The sequence below is a fragment of the Octopus bimaculoides genome, chromosome 14 (genome assembly GCF_001194135.2).
Source record: "Octopus bimaculoides isolate UCB-OBI-ISO-001 chromosome 14, ASM119413v2, whole genome shotgun sequence".
Lineage (NCBI taxonomy): Eukaryota > Metazoa > Mollusca > Cephalopoda > Octopoda > Octopodidae > Octopus > Octopus bimaculoides.
The window spans coordinates 29,487,935-29,509,401 of record NC_068994.1 but is presented as its reverse complement, the minus strand read 5'-3'; the positions used below and the strand labels follow the sequence as shown (position 1 = coordinate 29,509,401).

At 36.5% G+C, this 21,467-nt stretch overlaps 1 protein-coding gene across 1 annotated transcript in view; it reads left to right on the top strand.

The window, feature by feature from the left end:
* Nucleotides 1-8,083: 8,083 nt before the first annotated feature.
* The window catches only part of LOC106876606 (zinc finger protein 208), a 21,815-nt gene continuing 8,431 nt past the window's right edge, over nucleotides 8,084-21,467 (top strand). The window contains exons 1-4 of the mRNA XM_014925217.2: nucleotides 8,084-10,139; nucleotides 16,657-16,952; nucleotides 19,059-19,132; nucleotides 19,923-19,997. Of these exons, the coding sequence (XP_014780703.2) occupies nucleotides 8,809-10,139; nucleotides 16,657-16,952; nucleotides 19,059-19,132; nucleotides 19,923-19,997 (1,776 nt within the window). The 5' untranslated portion in view covers nucleotides 8,084-8,808. The remainder of the gene's footprint in view (nucleotides 10,140-16,656; nucleotides 16,953-19,058; nucleotides 19,133-19,922; nucleotides 19,998-21,467) is intronic.

Here is a 21,467-nt window from a genome sequence, read left to right as displayed (position 1 = left end):
CATGACAATTATGAAAATCACAAAAATATCAACAGTATTTTGCAAGGTTGCATGCAGAAGTACATTGGTGTAAAGTAGAAAGATAATTTTTGTCCGGTGATTTGCACAATAAAAAAAAAAAGTTTCTTGTACATTATGTAACAAAAGTTTTCTTATGCCAAATAGTTTCTTGGTTTGTGATTGTTGGCAAAGCTTGTGAAGAAATCGTTTATAAAAAAAATATTCTTCACACTGAGTTGTTTTGTTTGTACTGAATGCGGCAGTTCAATAGTTAAGAAAGAAAAAAATCAACTCAAATGTAACAAACTTGAACATACTTTGCTGGGAATCTTACGTTTCAACCGGATCTTGTCTGTTGCTGTTTTATCGCAGAGGGTTTCTTTAAAATTTGCGGGGCTACTGATGTTTTTGCTAGGTTAACCCTAAGGCCCTTCGATTCTAGACCTTGCTTCCACACCCTAAACTTTGTAGTTCTGGCAGTGACTTGGCTATTGGAGCAAGGTCATCAGCATAGAGGAGCTCCCAGGGGCAGCCTGTCTTGAATTCCTCTGTTACTGCCTGGAGGACTATAATGAATAATAGAGGGCTGAGGACTGATCATTGGTGAACTCCTACTTAAAATTCTTCACTATACATGTTGCCAATCCTCACCTTAGGGCTTGTACAGCTCTTTCTAACCACTTGTCTATCCCCAGTTTCTACATTGACCATCAGATAAGGGATCGGGGGGAGGGGGCTTGTCAAAGGCTTTCTTCAAGTCAACAAAAGCCAAGTACAGAGGTTTATCTTTGGCTAGGTATTTCTCCTGCAGTTGCCTTACCAGAAATATAGCATCAATGGTGCTTCTGCCTGGCACAAAACCAAACTGCATCTTATCTAGGCTAACTCTCTCCCTAATTAGTTGGGCTATGACCCTCTCTGTAATTTTCATCCCCTGATCCAATAATTTGATACCCCTGTAGTTATTTCACCTTTCCACTTGTAGCAGTTGACTATGGTGCTGCTACACCAATCATTGGGTATGACTCTTTCAGGAATTACCTGATTTATGATGCAGATGACAAGACCATATCCCACACTGCTCGATATTTTAAGCATCCCAGCAGTGATTCCTGATGGGCCAGGTGCTTTCCTTGTCTTTATATCCTTAATTGCTTTATCTACCAGGGTACTGTCAATTCGGGTAGCTCATCCCTCAATTGGGTCAACCTTTGGCAGACTCTCCTCTTCCCATTCATTCTCTATATTCAGCAGTCTTTCATAATGGCATCTCCAAATCTCTTTCTTTGCAGAATCATTAAATGCAAGGGCACCATCGTCCATGCGGACACATTTCCTTCCAATGACATCATAGTTTTCTCTCACACACTGTCTTGCAATCCGGAATACTTCAATTCTTTGGTTCTCATATCACTGAACATTGGCAAACTTCTTTTCTGCTACTCCCTTGGCCATATATACCTGTCTCCTAGCTTCCCTTTTGGCTGTCTGATACATTCTCCTGCTACCCCCACTTTTCCAGGCCTTCCAAGCCTGTTTCTTTAGTCTAATGGCCCTGTCCACAGTATGCAACTTCACTGATCATGATAAGCAACATTAAGAGCTTTGAAATTTGTGGAATATTTAAAACTTAATCTTATTAACCATAAGCCAATATGTACAGTGGACAAATATTAATGCATTGGTCTATTCAAAATATTCTCTACAAATAAAGTAAAAAAAATAAAATAAAACCAAATTCATGTAAAATCTTGTCACTGAAATTTCTAACAAAATATTTAGCTTTATATGTAACTTAAAAATGTTATAAATTTTATACTTAAATCTTATCACAATATGTTATACAAGGTGGTATCAAAGAGTTCCAAAACTAGTTCTGTAGTGCACCAATAGATGGAAGCACTGGTTGTGTGTGCAGTGAGAACTAGTAGTGACCTTCATGAAGCTGTGTGCCAAGTGACATTGCTGTGTTTACTTCGCAAGTTGTGAAATTTGTGTTTTTGTGATTGTGTGTATGCTGTAGTCTGTGATTTTGCCATGGACAGGAACAAAGAGCCAACGTGAAATTTTGTGTTAAACTTGGGAAGTCTGCTACAGAGACATTGAACATGCTTCAGCAAGCCTATGGCGATGAGACAACGAGTTGTGTAATGAGAGCTTCAAAAGTGGAAGAACATCCCTAGAAGTCAATGAGCATCACCTGCGGAAATGTGGTATTGTGCCTCGAGAATTTGTCCCCAGGGCCAGACTATCAATCGAGAATTCTACTACAATGTTTTCAAGCATTTGAGGGAGGATATTTGGTGAAAGCGACCTGATCTGTGGAGCACAAAGAATTGGATTCTTCATGACAATGCACCCTGTCACTGAGCTCTCCTCACTTGTAAGTTTCTCATCAGAAATGACATAGTATCACTTCTGCGCCTGTCCTATTCGCCAGATTTAGCACCTGCAAACTTCCATCTCTTCCCCAAGATGAAAATGCAGCTCAAAATTTGCCATTCTAACACCATTGTCAAAATCCAGTGTGAATCACAAAAAGTCCTTGACTCGTTTACAGAAAAAGACTTCTAGGCCAGATTCCAAAAGTGACAGGAACATTGGGATCAGTGTAGTGCTGCACAAGGTGACTATTTTGAAGGAGATGATGTTAAAAGTTATTTACCTAAGTTATTTTTTATAAAAAATAACTAGTCCTGGAACTTTTTGAAACCAACTTGTATATTGTTAGGGCAGCAAGCTGTCAGAATCATTTGTACGCCAAGCAAAATGCTTAGCAGTGTTTCATCCATCTTTACATTCTGAGCTCAAATTCTGCCGTTTCATCGTTTCAGGGCTGATAAAATAAATATCAGTTAAGCACTAGGGTTAATGTAATCAACTTAACCCCACCACCAAAATTGCTGGCCTTGGGCTAAAACTTTGAAACTATTATGCTAAATATTTTTGGATATCACTGTCTAAACCATCAAAATTATCTTTCACTGCTGAAAACACTACCAAGATATTTTCTAATAACATATAAGATGGTGAGCTGGCAGAATTGTTAGCATGCCAGACAAAATGCTTAGCAGAATTTCACCCGTCTTTACGTTCTGAGTTCGAATTCCACCAAGATCAACTTAGCCTTTCATCCTTTTGGGGACCAATGAAATAAGTACCAGTCAAGTACTGGGGTTGATGTAATCAACTCTGGTCTTGTGCTAAAAGTAGAAAGGATGATTTCATAAAACCTGTCTCTATACACAACTTACATGGCTCCTACATCTTGATACACCTGTTGTAGTCGTTGGAACCTTGCACTTAGTGAGTGGTCATATTGTTTTATTAGTTAACTTGTAGAAGAGGTCAATGATCTGTTGTTAGTTGGTCAACAAAGCGTTGAATATCTTAGTAGTATATTGCCTTTATCCCATAGTCCCTGTGGTCGCCTGGTTTGTCGTTGTTGTTTAACCCCAGGTCCCCTGATTGAGCAGACAGCCCTATGATTAGAATTGCTCCAACCATGAAAATTTCATCTTTTTGTAATCTATGGCATGGCTGTGTGGTAAGAAGTTTGGTTCTGGGTTCATTTCCACTGTGTGACACCTTGGGTAAGTGTCTTCCACTTACCTTGTGAGTGGATTTGGTTGACAGAAACTGAAAGAAGCCCATCGTATATATATATGTGTGTGTGTGTGTCCGTTTGCCCCCCACCACTGCTTGACAACAGGTGTTGGTCTGTTTACATCCTCATAAGTTAGCAGTTTCGCAAAAGAGAACAATAGAGTAATTAACAAGCTTTACAAAAATAATAAGTACTGGGGTCGATTTATTCAACTAAAATTCTACAAGGCAGTGCCCTAGCTTGGCCGCAGTCTAACGACTGAAACCAAGTAAAAGATAAAAAGTATCATATATGTCGCTATAACTTTCATTTTTTAATGGTAAAGGGAAATAACAAAGAAAATGGTAAATCTCCATTATTCAATGATGAGGATTCAGTTTGTTGATCAGCTGAGTTACCTGCTCTTGAATTAACATGTAAGTGGTTGAGGATTCCAGACATATGTACCCTAAATGTAATTTTCAAAAAGAATCACTGTGACAAAGTGTGTGATAAGGCTGTACTTTTTGAAATACAGGTAGAAACCACCCAACAGTCTATTACACACTTTCACATTACCCAATTTCAGCCACAAGGCTTGGCTTGACTTGAAGTTATTGAAAACGGTGTTTGCCCAAGATGCGATACAGTGGGATTGAGCACAAGACCTTGTCGTTACAAAGTGAGCTTCTTAACCATTCAACCGTACTGCACCTAAAACAAGAAGTTCCTAAAAACCTCAGAAAACTAGAAATTTGTATCCCAGACACGAGAACACAATGTAGTATTCAGCTGCAGGTCTAACAAGTCTCTGCCACATCATCTCACAACTTTAAATGACATACCCACACTCCAATGCCAAGTAAAAGCCTTCTTCAAGAGGCATTTAGCAAAACTTGCCATAAAAAATTCACACAAAATGAAAATTTCCCACGGACCATGATTTTCAACCTTCCTTCCATCAGACACAAAAAAAAAGCAATAGAAAATTCCAAACATCCCATATATTTAGGATGTGACAATCAATATAGTACCCAGTATCTACAATAGCATATACCATGGGCCAGTGAGGAAGACAACATATGGTTGCTTGGCCAGCCAAATTTGGGGTCAAATATCCTTTAAATTCTACCCTACCATCATCAAAATGGGTTAATTCTAAATATATGTCAGAAATGAGGGGAAGATGGTCGCAACCTGAATGATGATAGAATGACATGGATTTATCATTCTGATATATTTACTTCATGTTCTAACTCATGTTCTAACAAGTTGTAAAACCTATTAGAAATTGGTTACAAAAACACTTAAATCCACTCCACCATCATCATTTAGAAAAACTCTACACAATTATGAGGGGGTGTTGAAAAGTCCCTGGCTTTGGGTAAAAAAAAGAAATACAGGAAGATGAGTTAATTATAATTTAATACAACATATTCTCCTTTTAGATTCACACACTTATTGCAGCAGTCCTTCAGTTTTTCTAAGCCATGTAAAAGAACTTGGAAGGTTGGGCCTCCAACTAGGCCTTAGAGCCAAGAACTTTTCAGCATTCCCTTGTACATGAGATTTAAACAGCAATAAAAACAAAATATTACCTTTTCAACACATGCAGATGGGCTGAAAAGTTCAATGGCTGTCTATGAAGGAGTGATGCTAAAACTATGAAATCTTGCATGCATTATTTTCAACCCTTATTAATAACTGCATTGTGTCTTTCCAGGTAAACTGACATCTGACTCTTCAAAGAAGACTTCAAAAGTAACTAGTAGTGACTTCTCTCGAAAATGGACAAAATTAGGCATCATGCAGAAAAAAGGTTAACCCCCCCCCCCCCAATGACATTCTTCCTGAAATGGTTGATGCATTAGGGAGATGTATCAGTGCAAAAGTAGGCTGCCAAATTTAGGAACGGAAGGGAGAGTCTTGAAGATGACCCAAGGTTTGAACGTCCTGCAACTGCCACCACCAAGGAAAACATTGATCGTGTTCACCATAAATTGACTATAAATCAAATAGCCAATGCTCTTAGCATATCCTGTGAGAGAGTTGAGAATATTCTGCATCATGATCAGGTGTCAGAAGACATGGCACCCATGTCTTCTGACATCTGATCAGAAGTGTACCAAGCTGATCAGATCATGAGAAAATTTGACATTGTTTGAGGCAGATGCAGCTGGTTTCCTCACCCAGGATGAGTGCTTAGTTCATCATTTTGAGCCAGAGACAATCCATGCAGTGGAAACGCTCCTCCTCACCTTCTCCAAAGAAGGCCAAAGTCATTTCATCTGCAGGTAAGGTAATGGCCTCAGTTTTTGAGCTGCAAAGGGCATTGTGTTTATTGACTATCTTCAAAAGTACCACACTATCAATGAAGAGTAGTATGCCAACTTGCTCTGGTAGTTATGAAAGGCTATCAAGACCAAACACCTAGGAAAACTGACGAAAGATGTCTTGTTTCATCAGGACAATACTCCAGCACACAAATCATTGCTTTCAATGGCTGCTGTGGCTTTGAACTGGTTGATCATCCTCCCTATTCTCCTGATTTGGCACCATTTGACTATCATTTGTTCCCCAGCATGAAAAAACACTTGGCTGGGAACCAGTAGCACAGTGATGATGATTTTTTTGAGCAACAACATGAAAGCTTTTTCACCAATAGGATCTAAGCATTGCAACACTGATGGAAGAAGTGTGTGGACTGCAAGGCAGAACTATATGGAAAAATAAACCTCATTTGGCCGCATGAACTTTTCAGTGGACTTTCATAACTCGTACACAGAATACATTTTTAAAAAATCTGAACACTTTACTTTCAAAAATAAATGTGAAATAAAAAAGATGTTTAAAGAATTAAATGCTGTTTATGACAGACAGCATTCACATAGTAATAATTCAGGTAAGATCTTTACAACCACAACACAAAACATCTAATATTTCTTTCAGATGAAGTTACACAGACCCACCCCAAAGAGGACAGACTTAAAGCCAGCAGCTTCTGATTTTAAGTGAAGGATGGTTGCATTAAAAAAAGAATCTCAGGATGATCAGACTTTGAACTTAAGTCTATTCACTCAGTGCAGACCTGGGGTTAAATAGCAAACAGTTCATAGAAGAAAGACATTTTATTCCTGTAATATGTGTGCAATGGTATTTTCTAGTTGACTTACTTAATTTGTTTCTATATTTAAACACTGGTGAAAAAGATATTTATAAGTTCACAACTTGAGACACAAGGTTTTTGTAACACTCCAGTAAATTCTGTTTTTAGTAACGATAAGCACAATAACTTCCTTGATTGATCTCAATATTCTCTGCCAGTTTCCTATGGTCTCTCATTAGGTAGGTTTTTATGCCAGAACTTTTGCAGTTTATTTGCAATTGAATGAATTTATCAGAAGATACCATCACACAGATATTACAGGAATAACATTTCTCTCTTCTATGAACTGTTTTTGTTATGTAGCCCCAGTTCAGCTAGGTAGTATTGCGGGCAAATGAAAGGTTAGCACATGAGTAGAAGGGTAGAAATGGGCATCTTGTAAAGAAGATACATGGCTACCTCAGTGAGACAGGAGAGAGAAGATGAGATGATGGGGAAGAGGGTATTCTCAAGTTATATAAGGTGTATGTAAGTGAAGTTGGATCAAGGATTGCAAGGTGAATGGGTAAGTTCACAAACATTTTCATGAACTATTCCTTGTGAATTAAGAATAAAACAAGACGGTGCTGTTTAATTTTGCTGTCTTATTTTTAAGATAGTAGAGTATGATTTGGGGAAGTTTTGGTTGCTATTTGTTGTTGGTTAAGTAAGCACGTAAATGCTGTTTCGTCGATACAAAGTAATTATATTATTGTAAAACAATAACATACAGGAATCCACAAACTTCCCCTCCCACTGGTTGTTATGCGTGTGTGGTTTTCGAGGAAGCAAACGATGAACTGGTTAAACAGGTGATGGGATGGGAAAATACAGTGATGGTTAGAGTGGAGGATGAAAGTGTTTACGGGAGCCATTCATGCCTTCAAATAACAGAAGACCAAAAAAAAAAAAAATGAGATTGGAAAAAAAAACACAAAGGAAATTATGATGTTTGGAAGGAAGAATATGAAAAGGGAAGATTACCTAAGGATATAGAGTCTGAGGAACTTAAAGAAAACTATGGACTTGAAATAATGAAATACAAAGAAAAAAAATAGTAAGTGATGTTACTTGGTGGGGCAGGTAGCGTCACTTTCATTTTTCATTTTTTCATTACCATTGTACCTTACGTTTTTTTTTTCATTTGTTCAGTGTCCCCAAATGTGTTGTATTGTCCCCTCTTTGTTGGCCCCTTGTGAGCAATAAATAATCATGATACATGGTAATTATATTATTGTGATGATATGAGTTACCCATTGATTGGATACAAATGAAAGAACAGTTTGAAATAAATTTTCTGGATGTATAAATTAAACGAGGGACTTCATAATTTGTTGCACCGGAGTCGTTCAGGCAGTAGAAAATTGTCAATGACACCGCCGTCTTTGTAGCTTAATTTAATTTAATAACATTTGAAACACTTATTTCTTGCTAATGTAAACATTTAACGTTTCTGTATAATTTACACCGCCAGACATCTATTAAGATCTCTGTTCCATAACTTGCATTTCATTTCGTTTCAATGTATCCTATATCATGACTTGTTTGATCCCATTTTGATTTTAATTATACACCAATAAGCAGTTAACGTCCCATTTTCATTTTTCAAATGGTTTTCACATTGAAATCCAATATTATTTAGATTGTTATTACAACACTCTATACATTTTTCAATTATTGGGGGTGAACGGTCCAGATTCATTATTGGTACTCTCGCTTGCGCGCACTCACATTTTTGTTTCTCCGACATCTGTCCTAAACCGTTGTAGTTTTCCTTATTTCACACTTCTGACCGTGCTTTCCATTACAACCAATGTAGAAGAATGCCAATTGCATCAAAACGCCTGTCACTAATTATTTATGGACGGTGAATATAGTTTTTAATTAACATAGCATCCATTAATAATAATCACATTTACGTAGATATAGAATTATTTTTATCTCCAAAAATGTTGGCCACCTGGATCAGACCTATTCAGCATCAAGCCTTCTAATGGTAAGTAGAAAATGTAATTTAGATTGAATATTTTCCGATCATGTAAACAGACACCCAGCTTTTAAGAATTCTCTGAGAAATATGGAGAACGTTAATTACTTGGACACTTTTAATAAACCGGTTTTCAACAATATACATACAGATACACAGATGTATAGTGATGAAGAATCTTTATGTAATGGAACATTTACTAAACAAAACTCAGTACAGAGAAAGATGCCTGAATATCACTGTGAGATTTGTAAGAAAACATTCTTTTCCGAACATGAAGTCTTAACGCATAAAGAAACACACGGCAGGGAAAACCCCTTCCGCTGTGATATATGTGGTAAATATTTTGTCTATAACAGTATTTTAACAAGTCACAAAAGAATGCATACTGGAGAAAAACCGTTTCACTGTCAAATATGTGGAAAATCTTTCTCCGAGAATTCTCAGCTTACAATCCACAAACGGAGTCATACTGGAGAAAAGCCCTATCATTGTGAAATATGCGGAAAACATTTTGTCGATAACAGTAATTTAACTAGACATAAAAGGATACACACTGGAGAGAAGCCGTTTCACTGTGAAATGTGTGGGAAATCGTTCTCTGAGAATTCTAAGCTGAAAATCCACAAACGTAGCCACACTGGAGAAAAACCTTATTGCTGTGAAATATGCGGGAAATCTTTTGTCAATAATTCTAGTCTTGTTATCCACAAACATAGTCACACTGGAGAAAAGCCTTATCACTGTGAAATATGTGGAACATATTTTGTCTCTAACAGTAATTTAACAAAGCACAAAAGAATACATACTGGAGAAAAACAGTTTCACTGTGAAATATGTGAGAAATCTTTCATTGAAAAGTCTAGTCTTATATTCCATAAACGTAGACATACTGGAGAAAAACCATATCATTGTGAAATTTGTGGGAAATCATTTATGAAAAGCAGTCACTTAAAAACACACAGAACAATTCACACTGGAGAACAACCATTTCACTGTGAAATTTGTGGGAAGTCCTTCCCCGAGAATTCTAAATTGACAATTCACAAACGTAGTCACACTGGAGAAAAACCCTATCATTGTGAAATGTGTGGCAAATCTTTTGTTAGTAATGGTGATTTAACAAAACACAAAAGAATACATACAGGAGAAAAACCATTTCACTGTGAGATCTGTGGAAAATCTTTCGTAGAAAATTCTAGTCTTGTAGTTCACAAACGAATTCACACTGGAGAAAAACCATATTGCTGTAAAATATGTGAAAAATCCTTTGTCAGTAACAGTAATTTAAAAAACCATGAACGAATACACACTGGAGAAAAAAACTATCACTGTGCAATATGTGGTAAACTATTTATCACAAACAGTATCTTAAAAAGACACAAACAAATACATACCGGAGATAAATCTTTAACCTTTTAGCATTTAAACAGATCATATCCAGCCCAAATGTTCTACCTGTTTTATGTTCAAACTGTCAAAATCTGGCCTCTCACACCCCACTGCAATGTCATTCTAAAAAGATAAACAATCACATCTTTAAAATCTCAAAGTTACAAGATACTGCATGATTAATTTAAAACAATGCAAATTAATAAGTATTAAATTTAACAAAGTAATCTGAATGCTAACAGGTTAAATTTAATCTTGCAAGTCTAAACATTTTGCCCACCAGCAAGTACAGACTAAAAAACATGATAAAATATGTCAGAAATCATTCCATTTGAATTCTTCTCATCTTCTTGTCTACACATAGACTCTCATTTGACGGATCTTTATTTCTCAGTTTTTTTTCTTTTGTTCTTTTTGCTTCTATTTACAGAGAATATTTTCAACAGACCAACTCAATATTTGTCCACTGTGCATAGTTGTTAATGTTTAGATATGATGGCTTTTAAAAGAAATCTATTGGTTTTATATCTGAATATTTGGGAAATCCTTTGTGAATTATAAACAGGTCATTGATAAATGAGTAGACATTGGATACAATGTGAAACATGTGGGGAATAAGTCTGCACATGTAATACACTACTGAATACACACTGGAGAAAAATGTTCTTTGGGTGAAATATGTTGAAAAACCATTCTCTGAGCTTCTACTCATGTAATCCACAAATACATAGATATATTAAAAAAAAGATCTATTCATTGTTATTTGTCTGTAATTTTTTTTTTACAGAGACTCAGTTTCATAAACCATAAGTGAAAAACTTAAACGGTAAAAACTTCTAGGTATGAAATTTGTGGAAACTTTCTACAATGATTTTTTTCTGAATAAACCAAATTTTTGTCTTTATCATCACCATTTTAAAATTCATTTTTCCATACTTCCATAAATTGAACTAGTTTTCTCTAGCATTCTTTCTCTCTACTTTTCAGAGTACACCATTTCCTTTGTAAAATTTAGCATCTTGAGATTGGTTCATCTTTTCACTTTCCATGAGTTCCTTCCTCTTTTGAACATCTGGCATTTCTTTCTCCAAATGTCAACTATGCCCATTTTATGCCTTTGCCAGCTCAGTGCCTCTCTTTCACTCTACATCTAAGTTGCTCTGTCATGGTAATATTACATCTTCCAAAGGTGGCAAGCTGGCACAAGTGTTATGCTGAACAAATTGCTTAGCAGCATTTCATTCATCTTCATGTTCTGAGTTCAAATTCTGCCATGGTCAACTTTACCTTTCATCCTTCCAGGGTCAATGAAATATGTACCAGTTGAATACCAGAGTCAAAGTAATCAACTTACCCCACCCCCGAAATTGTGGAAACCAATTTACATTTTTCCAGTCTTTACTCAGTGACCCTGTTTCACTACTGTGTAGCATCACACTTTGTATATAAGTACCACAATTTACCCTTCTTCATTATGATAGAAAAATCCTTTGTTGCCAACAGAGGGAACAGTCCTCTTCTTACTCTGGGTACTATTCATCTGCTACACCCATTTCCACTTCTAATTTTGTCATTTAGATAAGAGAAGCTATTGCCTACATATACGGAGGCTTCTAAGCATTAAAAAAAATTTATTTCAATGTTGCTCCTACTTTTAACTATTCCTGTGTATCTACTATGTAGAAATCTTTTGTTTACATTAATCTCCCTATGCTCCCACTAACCTCTTGTGCACACATAGTTGACTTTGTGTACACTGTATGGTATTCCTACCTGTTCTTTTTCTACATATTGAGCATGGATACTTTCCAGATAAGAAAACTGATTCACTACTAGTTATAACAAAATATTGTCTCTATACATAACTTACACAATCCTAGATACCAACGCCTGTATTTTGATACACCTGAGATAGAGCATACCAGTAACTTGGTTTTAATGACAACAGTCTTAATGTTTGATTGAATGACTCATAGATTTCAATACTGTGATACTAGTTTGTCAGCAGAACTTGGCAATCTTAATGATTAGTTGCTAGTTAGTCAACAAAACTTTGAACATCTCAATAGTTTACCACCTTTATTGCATGATCTTTTGGAGTCCACTGTATCATCTTGTTTGTTATTGTTGTTCATTAATCAATGTTCAACATTGATTGAGTAGATCTATAATCAAAGGTGTTCCAATTCTGAGCATCGCAATTTTTGTCTATTGAAGATTTACTCATCAAATGTGTCATCCTTCTAGGATAGTAGGATGTGATTTGGTTGCTATTTCTGCAGATTGAGAACCTGTAGCAATACCATATTCTGTACCTTTACAATAATGTTGATAGTTCAATAAAGTTATAAAAACTAACCTTGAATCTTAAACCTTTCTCTTGCTCTCCAAATTGTCTATAGTTAACAGCTGCTGAAATTTTCCCAGTTTTACTGTTGCTCCCATTGACACCATTAACTTTGGTGATAGTTATCCTAAGCTATACTGAACAGTGAATCACTCGAAAGATCAATTCATCTCTATTGTACTTTGGTGAGGACTACAATCAGCTGCTCTGGCTGTTTGTAGTTTTTCATGAGAGTATTTGTAGCATCATTTATAAAAGATTTACTTCATCGTCAATAGCAACTGATTTGAACTTGCATAATATAAATGCACAGCACTTAAGAAAATACTGTTGGTTTACCCTTACTAATAAGCAGTTCTCTTTGATTTTGAAGGACTCAACTGATACTACAAGTGAAAAGCAAGTATGTATGTGTGTTAGTTATTAGAATAAATTTAAATAAAAATGCCACACAATTTTTTAAAAAAGTTGTTCACATTTTAGATACTTTCAATCTGAAGCTGTGTGTGATTGAGAACATCATATTTCTAGTGTGCTTGTAATATTGGCTTCAAATTTTTGCACAGGTTCAACAATTTCAGGTGTGGTGGTAAGTGCTCAATTGGTACTTCTGTTAACCATGAAAAGAGGAAAGACAAAGTTGACCTCAGCAGAAGTTGAACTCAAAACATAAAGATGGAAGAAATAGTGAGCTTGTAATATGTGTCTATGAGGGAAAGTTTCTCAGAGAATGTATGGGCACTATCATGCTATTAGCTGTCAGAAGTGAAAGTGCTCACTGCTAGTGAAGTATCTGTCTGTCTGCCTGCATGCCTGTTGCTGGCCTGTCGATTCTTTGGCTACTGACAGCTAATACCATGACTGGCCGGAGCGAGCTATATGTCTGTCTGTCTCTCTCTCTCTCTATCTCTCTATCTATCTATTACTCGAAAGTTATTGGAACAAATTTGACACCTATATCCATGCGTTTGAAAACACAGAGTATAAGGGTACTCGCGTCCGCGCTAGCTAGTCGTGAGTGGTCGATCCTATTATTTTTAAACTTCAAACTTCATTTGTTTTCTATTTTGATAAATTCTCTCTGTTGAAAATTATATTTTTATATTTTAAATAATTTGCAATTTCAGGAAATATGTTTTTATATTAAATTTGTGTTTTCTACTCACGACTAGCTAGCACGGACGCGCGAACTTTCGAGTAATAGATAGATAGAGAGAGAGACAGACAGACATATAGCTCGCTCAATCGACAGGCCAGCAACAGGCATGCAGGCAGACAGGCAGACAGACAGATACTTCACTAGCAGGCAGTGAGCACTTTCACTTCTGACAGCTAATAGCATGATAGTGCCAATGTATGTAATCCAAAGTTGAATAACTGGATTAGTTAAGCAAATCTGTGAAGTGAGATAGTGTCAAAAAGAACATTTGTGTATAAATAAATGAATTGTCTTTATCATTAGCTCAGCCATCAAGAGACCAGATGGATCTGTGACATCTCACTATTAGTCAAAGGAAAACTTAAGCATTTTATAATGTGAATGAACTGGAAATAACATGCAGATGCACTTGACTGCAGAAGGAAATGATTTGGTGTGGCTTACTGGACATTTAGCCTGTTTGGACAATGGCATTTTTTAGCACTGGAGGCAAACACACGCACATGCCGAAATATGCACATACAGATAGAGTAAGACAGAGCAAGAGAGATATTACAGTTTATTAACTGAACACAAGTGAAAAAAACACTTTCCTTCTCCTCATACACAAAGAGGAATATGCTCACAGTGATGCCAAATAAGTGGTGCCATACTCATTCGAATGATAGCCACTGATTAGTCACATTTGTACCAAAGCCTGTCCTAAATGTTGTATGCGATTGCAAACACCCATGCAATGAAGGGGTGGCATAAAGTCTAACATTGAAACTATTAAATAATAGAGGGAAGTCAAATTGCATATATGAGTCATAATTGCTCATCTGTTGCCTCTTTCTCTTTAGCTATGGCAGATCAACCTAAAATTGGAGAAACTATGAACACAAACTGCAAACACTTAATTTACTGAAAAAATTCCTACTGATGAGCAGAATTTCAGTATAAAAGAGTAACATTTAAAAGTATAACTGGGTTGCCAGATTTTCCTGAATATGCAATCACTTCCACCCTAACTGAACTAAGACTTTGGATTGGGTTAGATCTACTTTTGTCAATTTAAGACTGAATGTGAAACTTGAACAAAGCAGTTGCTATTGTGAAGTGATGCTATTGCAATTACATCGTCAAAAATGAGCCAGAAATTAGTAGTGAAATATCTTATTCGATGTCATTAAATTTTCAAGAAAATAAATTAGAATCGAACTACAAGAAACATATTTTTGCAAAATTTAATAGCAAAATTTTTATTTTGGGTTATTTTAAGCCCAGTCTACGACTTTTAAAACATTTTGTGCTAAATTCAAAATGGCAAAGAAATTTCTGATGAGACAACAATCCTGGCACTTGACAGTTTTTTTCTTATTGTGACGGGAGACAATTTTGTCATGGTTTTATTCACAGCAATAAGTCCTCAATGTTCACTCTTTCATATTTCAGCCTTTATTAGTTTTTCTTTTCTAATTTTTTTGTATTGAACTGAGTTGGCATCCTAATATATTTTATGCTTTCCTTTACATAACTAGATGCATCCAATCATCTATAGTTTCATTACATGTAATGTATGTCTCATTATTATAACCATGTCAAGCTAAACTACGCAATAAATATTCATTCACAGCATTTTAAGGTTTTGAGTCCTATTTTTACTATATATATATATATATATATATATTGTTTCAGTCATTAGACTGCGGCCATGCTGGGGCACTGCCTTGAAGAATTTTAGTTGAACGAATTGACTACAGTATTTATATTTTTTAAGCCTGATATTTATTCTATGGATCTCTTTTGCCAAAACACTAAGTAAACATTCTTAGAACAGTTATTGGGCAGTGAGGGTGAAGGGTAATAAACACAGACATAAAGACACTCAACACATATGCATATATATATATATTGAAGCCTGGTGTAGCCATCTGGTTCACCAGTCGTCAGTCAAATCGTCCAACCCATGCTAGCATGGAAAGCGGACTTTAAACGATGATGATGATGTATATATATATATATATGACACACTACTTTCAGTTTCCATCTGCCAAATCCATTCACAAGGCTTTGGTTGGCTTGAGGCTATAGTAGAAGACACTTGAGATGACAAAGAGATAAATGATTATCTTATGAACTTCAATAGCTTACAGTTGTTTCTGCTATAAGGTGCTGTGGAGTCCACCACAACTTATAGTGGAAACAGCTGTAAGCTAATGAAGATCATAAGTTAATCGCCTAGTTCCCTCTTTATTTCTGGTAGCAACTCCATGGTCCCCATGTACACCATGGAAGATACCAGATTACTGTCTGACATGCCCATTAAAACTTCTAGCCACAAAGATGAGATCATTGTCACTCGTCTTTGAGGTAGCCTGCAGAAGAATATCATAAAAGTGATCCTTCTGTTCATTTGGTAGGCCCACTTGTAGGGTGTAGGCTGAGATAATTGTAGCTATACCATTCTGCAAGACTAGCCTGAGTTTAAGTACTCTATCGTGCACCCTCACTACCTCTATGACCTTATCCAGCTGTTTCTTTGCAAGAAGTATGCTCTCACCCCCTATTCTATCACTATTACCTTCCCACAAAGAAATATACAATAAGGAAAAACCCTTCTGCTGTAATATATGTGGTAAATATTTTGTCTACAATAGTAAATTAATAAGGCACAAAAGAATGCATACTGGAGAAAAACCGTTTCACTGTCAAATATGTGGGAAATCTTTCTCTGAGAATCCTTAGATTACAATCCACAAATGGAGTCATACTGAAGAAAGGCCTTATCATTGTGAAATATGTGGCAGACATTTTGTCGATAACAGTACTCTAACTAGACATAAAAGTATACGTAAGGGAGAGAAGCTGTTTTGCCGTGAGGTATGTGGAAAATTTTTTGTTAATAATTCAAGTCTTACTATCCACAAACACGTTGACACTGTGAAATATGTGGGAAATATTTTGTCTACAAGAATAGTTTAGCAGCACACACAATAATACACACTGGAGAAAAACTATATCATTGTGAAATTTGTGAGAAATCATTTATGAAAAACAGTCACTTAAAAATATACAGAACAATTCACACTGGAGAACAACCATTTCACTGTGAAATTTGTGGGAAGTCCTTCCCTGAGAATTCTAAATTGACAATTCACAAACGTAGACACACTGGAGAAAAACCCTATCATTGTGAAACGTGTGGCAAATCTTTTGCTTGTAATGGTGATTTAACAAAACACAAAAGAATACATATGGAGAAAAACCATTTCATTGTTAGCTCTGTGGGAAGTCTTTCAGTGCAATTGCTTGTAGTTCATAAACATGTACATACTGGAGAAAAACCACATTGTTGTAAGACATGAAAATCTTTTGTCATTAACAGTAATTTAAGAACACATGAACAAATACATTCTGGAAACAAAAACTATTGCTGTGACTTTTGTGGCAAATCATTTATTACAAACAGTGTCTTAAAAAGACAAACAAAGACTACACAATGAAGGGAAGTTTTTAAACTGAACTTTAAATATCTGAAATCTTTCTTTTGCAAATCTTGACTTATTGTCTACAGTCAAGTACAGACTGTTGAGCACATATATTGAAATATCATCTTTATCATTTAATGTTCATTTTCCCTTCTGGTATGAGTTGGATGGTTTGACAGGAGCTGGTAAGGCTAGAAGCTGCACTAGCTGCCATCGTATACTTTGGCACAGTTTCTGTGACTGGATGCTGTTTCTAATACCAACCACTTTATAGAATGTGCTAGGAGCTTTTTACATGGCACCAGCACTGACAGGGTCACCTAGTAACTTGTAGAACAAATCCCTTAGCTGGGAATGGTGACTAGTATTGTGTGGGGTAGTTTTGTATCACTTGACGAGAGATTAAAGGTATAGAGGAACAGGAATAGGTGTCTTGCTGTAGAGTAGATACATGGATACCCCAATTGGAAAAGAAAGGAGGCAAGATAAAGAGAGCAGTAGTGACATAGAAGCAGCAAAGATGTGTGTGGACATGTGACTGTGGTAGATGGTAGAGTGAATATAGGAGAGACTCAGGGGTGGGGGATGTAATAGATATGTGAGGGCATTGTGGGTGATAGCAAGGTGTTAACAACACAGAAGAGAAGGCACAAAAAGGAGGTGATTGGTGGAGACAGTAAGCAGGGAAAGGTAATGGGATATGGAAGTGGTTCAGGGTGGGGGAAGGAAGGTAACTAAGAAACCAGTGGGATGTAGTATGTGCCTATTCTGCTCTGGTGATAGCGAAGTAATTGGTGTTAGGGAATGAAATAATAGGGGAAATGGTTGATGGGACAGAGAGGATGCAGGTGGGTGTGGGGTGGAGCCCCTCACAAACAAGCATTACCAAGGTGGTTTTAGGATAACAATTCTGCTGTGGTGTCTTTAGTATAGCAAGGCAGCAGACATCTCAATTCTTTGTCGTCTTGAGATTGGCTTTCATTACTTTGTTTTATGCCTTCCTGGATCTCCCTTTTCCACAAGTTCCTTCCACTTTAAGTGATTAGCACTTCTTTATGCATCACATGACCAAACCAGTGTAGTCTTCTCTCTTGCACATTGCATGTAAATTCCTCTTATGCCTAACTTTTCTTTCAATACTCCAACTGTTTGTCGCACATGTACACTGACTTCGTTCCTCTCTAGTCTTTGCATGTTCTCTACATTCAGGGCTCATGTCTCACTACTATATAGCATTGCTGTTTGTATACATGAATCGTACAGTATTCCTTTCAATTGGAGAGAGAGAGAGAGACTTTTGGTTGCCAACAGAGGTAAAAACTCCCTGAATTTTCTCCATCCTATTCTTATTCTAGCAATTACTGTTTCTATACATCTTCCTCCACTGCTAATTAGTTCCCCTAGGTAGCAGAAATTATCCACTATTTCCAGAGAGCCACTAGGGTATTTGAGAAAATCAACTTAAGCTAGCTCCTGTAGACGGCTAATTGGGCCTGCAGCCCCAAACTGTAGTGAGCAATAATAATAAAGCATTTATTGGTACCCTACCAATTTGGTATTATCCTACCAATATGGTTTCACTTTAAATTTAGTTTAAATGAAAAACTTGTAAGTTCACAAATTTTTGGACTTCTTTTAAGATTTGAATAGAAGATATATATATTGTGGTTTTGTGTCTGTGTTTGTCTCTCACCATCACCTGATAATTGGTGTGTTTACGTTCATGTGACTTAGTGGTTTGGTAGAAGAGGCCAATAAAAAAAAAGTACCAGACATAAAAGAAAGAACTGGTGTTGATTTGTTCAATAAAAATTCTTCAAGGTGGTGTCCAGTCTGATGACTGGAAAAGATAAAAGAACCACTAAATTCCTTACTGAAGCTTAAAGCTAAGGGAGGTAACTCTTGTACTATATCATTGAAACCACTCATGGTTGACCTGCTAAAAATAGCAACCCAAATGCTTTTTAATCAGATTCCCATGCTGGATGTTCAAAAACCAAAGGAAGAGTAGATTTTCAATCTCAGGATAATCCTGATTCCAAAAAGGTATAATATGTCTATGTAGAGCAAATGCAGACAGAGATACAGGGGTCCTGGACAGACAAGATTTCACTTTTATTTATATAGATTTGTTTGTATATCATCATCACCTCTCTAAAGAGTAGGAAAAGAGAAATAACTGTAGAACAAAATGGCCAGTATTTTATGGTTATATGAAAATATACAAAACTGAAGGGAAAATATTCATATACTATGCAGCATAGTTTAGTGGCTTAGGACTTCAAAACCAGAGCTTGGTAGGCACAGGAACAGATGGCGATATAGAGAAGGAAGGCAGTTAAAAGATACTGCAATTGAGCATAGGTCTTTAAAAATTCTAATTGACACATATGACTGTAGTAAGAAAGATTTAGACACCTGTAGCATAGACGTCAACAGGGTATTCCTACGAAATAACCTGTTTGAGGCTACAGAGCAAACCTGTGGCTGGGGCAAAATCACAACCAAACAAAAAGTGATGTGGTGGAATGATATGTTTGATAGAGCAATAAAGGATAAGAGACAGGCTTGGAAAAAAACTAGAGTTAGGTGGTAGTTGAGAGCATTATCAAATAGCTAGAAGAGCACCTATGCGACATTTATACTTGGCTAAGAGTGAGACAGAAAAGAAGAGATTTTTACATGATGCGTGAACTCTTTGGGATTACAAGACAATATATTGGAGAGAAATCTATTTGGAATGATAGAGGTAGGCTCACTGTTTCTGTGGAAGATTTGAAAGTGGCATGGAAGTACTATTATGAAATTTCTAACATTTTATCTGTTGAACATAAAGAATGCTCAGGATAAAGAGGAACTACTTCATACTGATTCTACTGAGATACCAGCCATTCAAGTTGATAGCAGTGTAGTAGGTAAAGGATTGCTATTGTCAGAATTTCAGGTTTTAAAATGCTTGATTCCACAATTGGATTTTTCCAACATTCCATCAATTCAAACCTATTAGTCATTCACTTACTGATGGCTGAAAGAGTCAACCATCCATTCTCCTCAGAGCATAGCTTATACTTTTAGCTAATGTTGCCAATTTGTTTGAGATTTTAGGAAACAAGGAAATGCTTAAAAAAAATTAGGTTTAGGTTCCTTGAATGACCTGCTGTACCCAGTAACAGACAATTTATTTTGATATATTGCTATTTGAGTGTATCTAAGAAATTATTAATTGAAATAAAGGACATGGACATCTTCACTCAAAGGTGGACGGATTTTCCTGAAAAGCCTCACCAAGAGACGGCTTGACTGAAAAATCCACACAGGCACACCAAGAAAGATGTTAGGCTACAGTGAAAATCTTCAGGTCTTTGTGCATGGAATGCACCATGGTATTAATTAAAACCACTTTTAAACTAAAATATAATTAGGTATATTAAAAGATAATCAGATTTGTTAGCATAGTTTGATGTTCTTTTCTTATCTTTATTTCACTGATGATGATATATAAATTTGTTCATGCACCCCACTCACGACACTCATAACTCCAAATGACTACCACTAAAGGGCAATACAGACCCTATTGGAAAACATTGCTTTTAAACTATTCTAATTAATTCCCAAATTACTTTATTGACCCTCACCACCTCTCAATACTTTCAAAGTAATAACCAAGAAATTCTTTTACCAGTGAGGAATTGTGCACTTCCAGACTCATAAAAGAGGCTCCACGACTGAAATGAATGAGCAGGCAAACAAAAAACCACTGGCAAAGACAATTTACAATTTTTTAAGCAAGGAAACCTGGAATATTCATCCACTATGTTAAGAAAATATCGACTTTTGCTGATACAAGGGGGTCATTTGAAGTTGATTTGCAGTTTAAGAGACTGACTAGTGGTGTCTATTATTTGGATGATGGAATTTTATTTTGCATTCTGTGCATGCATTACAAGAACCAACTACTTGTTGAACATCCTCTATGGAGTATGGAATAATTTGATATGTCACAAATTGATGCAAACAAGTAATTCCTGAATTGCATAATACGCCAAAGTGATTTCTGATCATGAAGTGTCAACTCAGAGGAATTTCAACCATGTTTCGTGGTCTGCTACCACAACAGCTCCTTTATAGGATCCAGTTAGCTCAAGACGTCATCAGGAGGAACCACGTCCGGTTTTGGCCCCTACTCCTCTACCGTTTTGACGTGGCGGGGCCTCTCCTTTTGGAGGTGTCCTCAGCTCTGGTGTTGGGTGAATGTCTTCTTTCTTCTATTCCCTGGCCTCTTCGATGCAGCATCAACGAGTGTCAGCGTCCGACTGACTGTCTTGTCAAATTCCCCTTTTTTATACCTGCTGCTAGGCTCCAGCAGGCTGCCCCAGCAAGT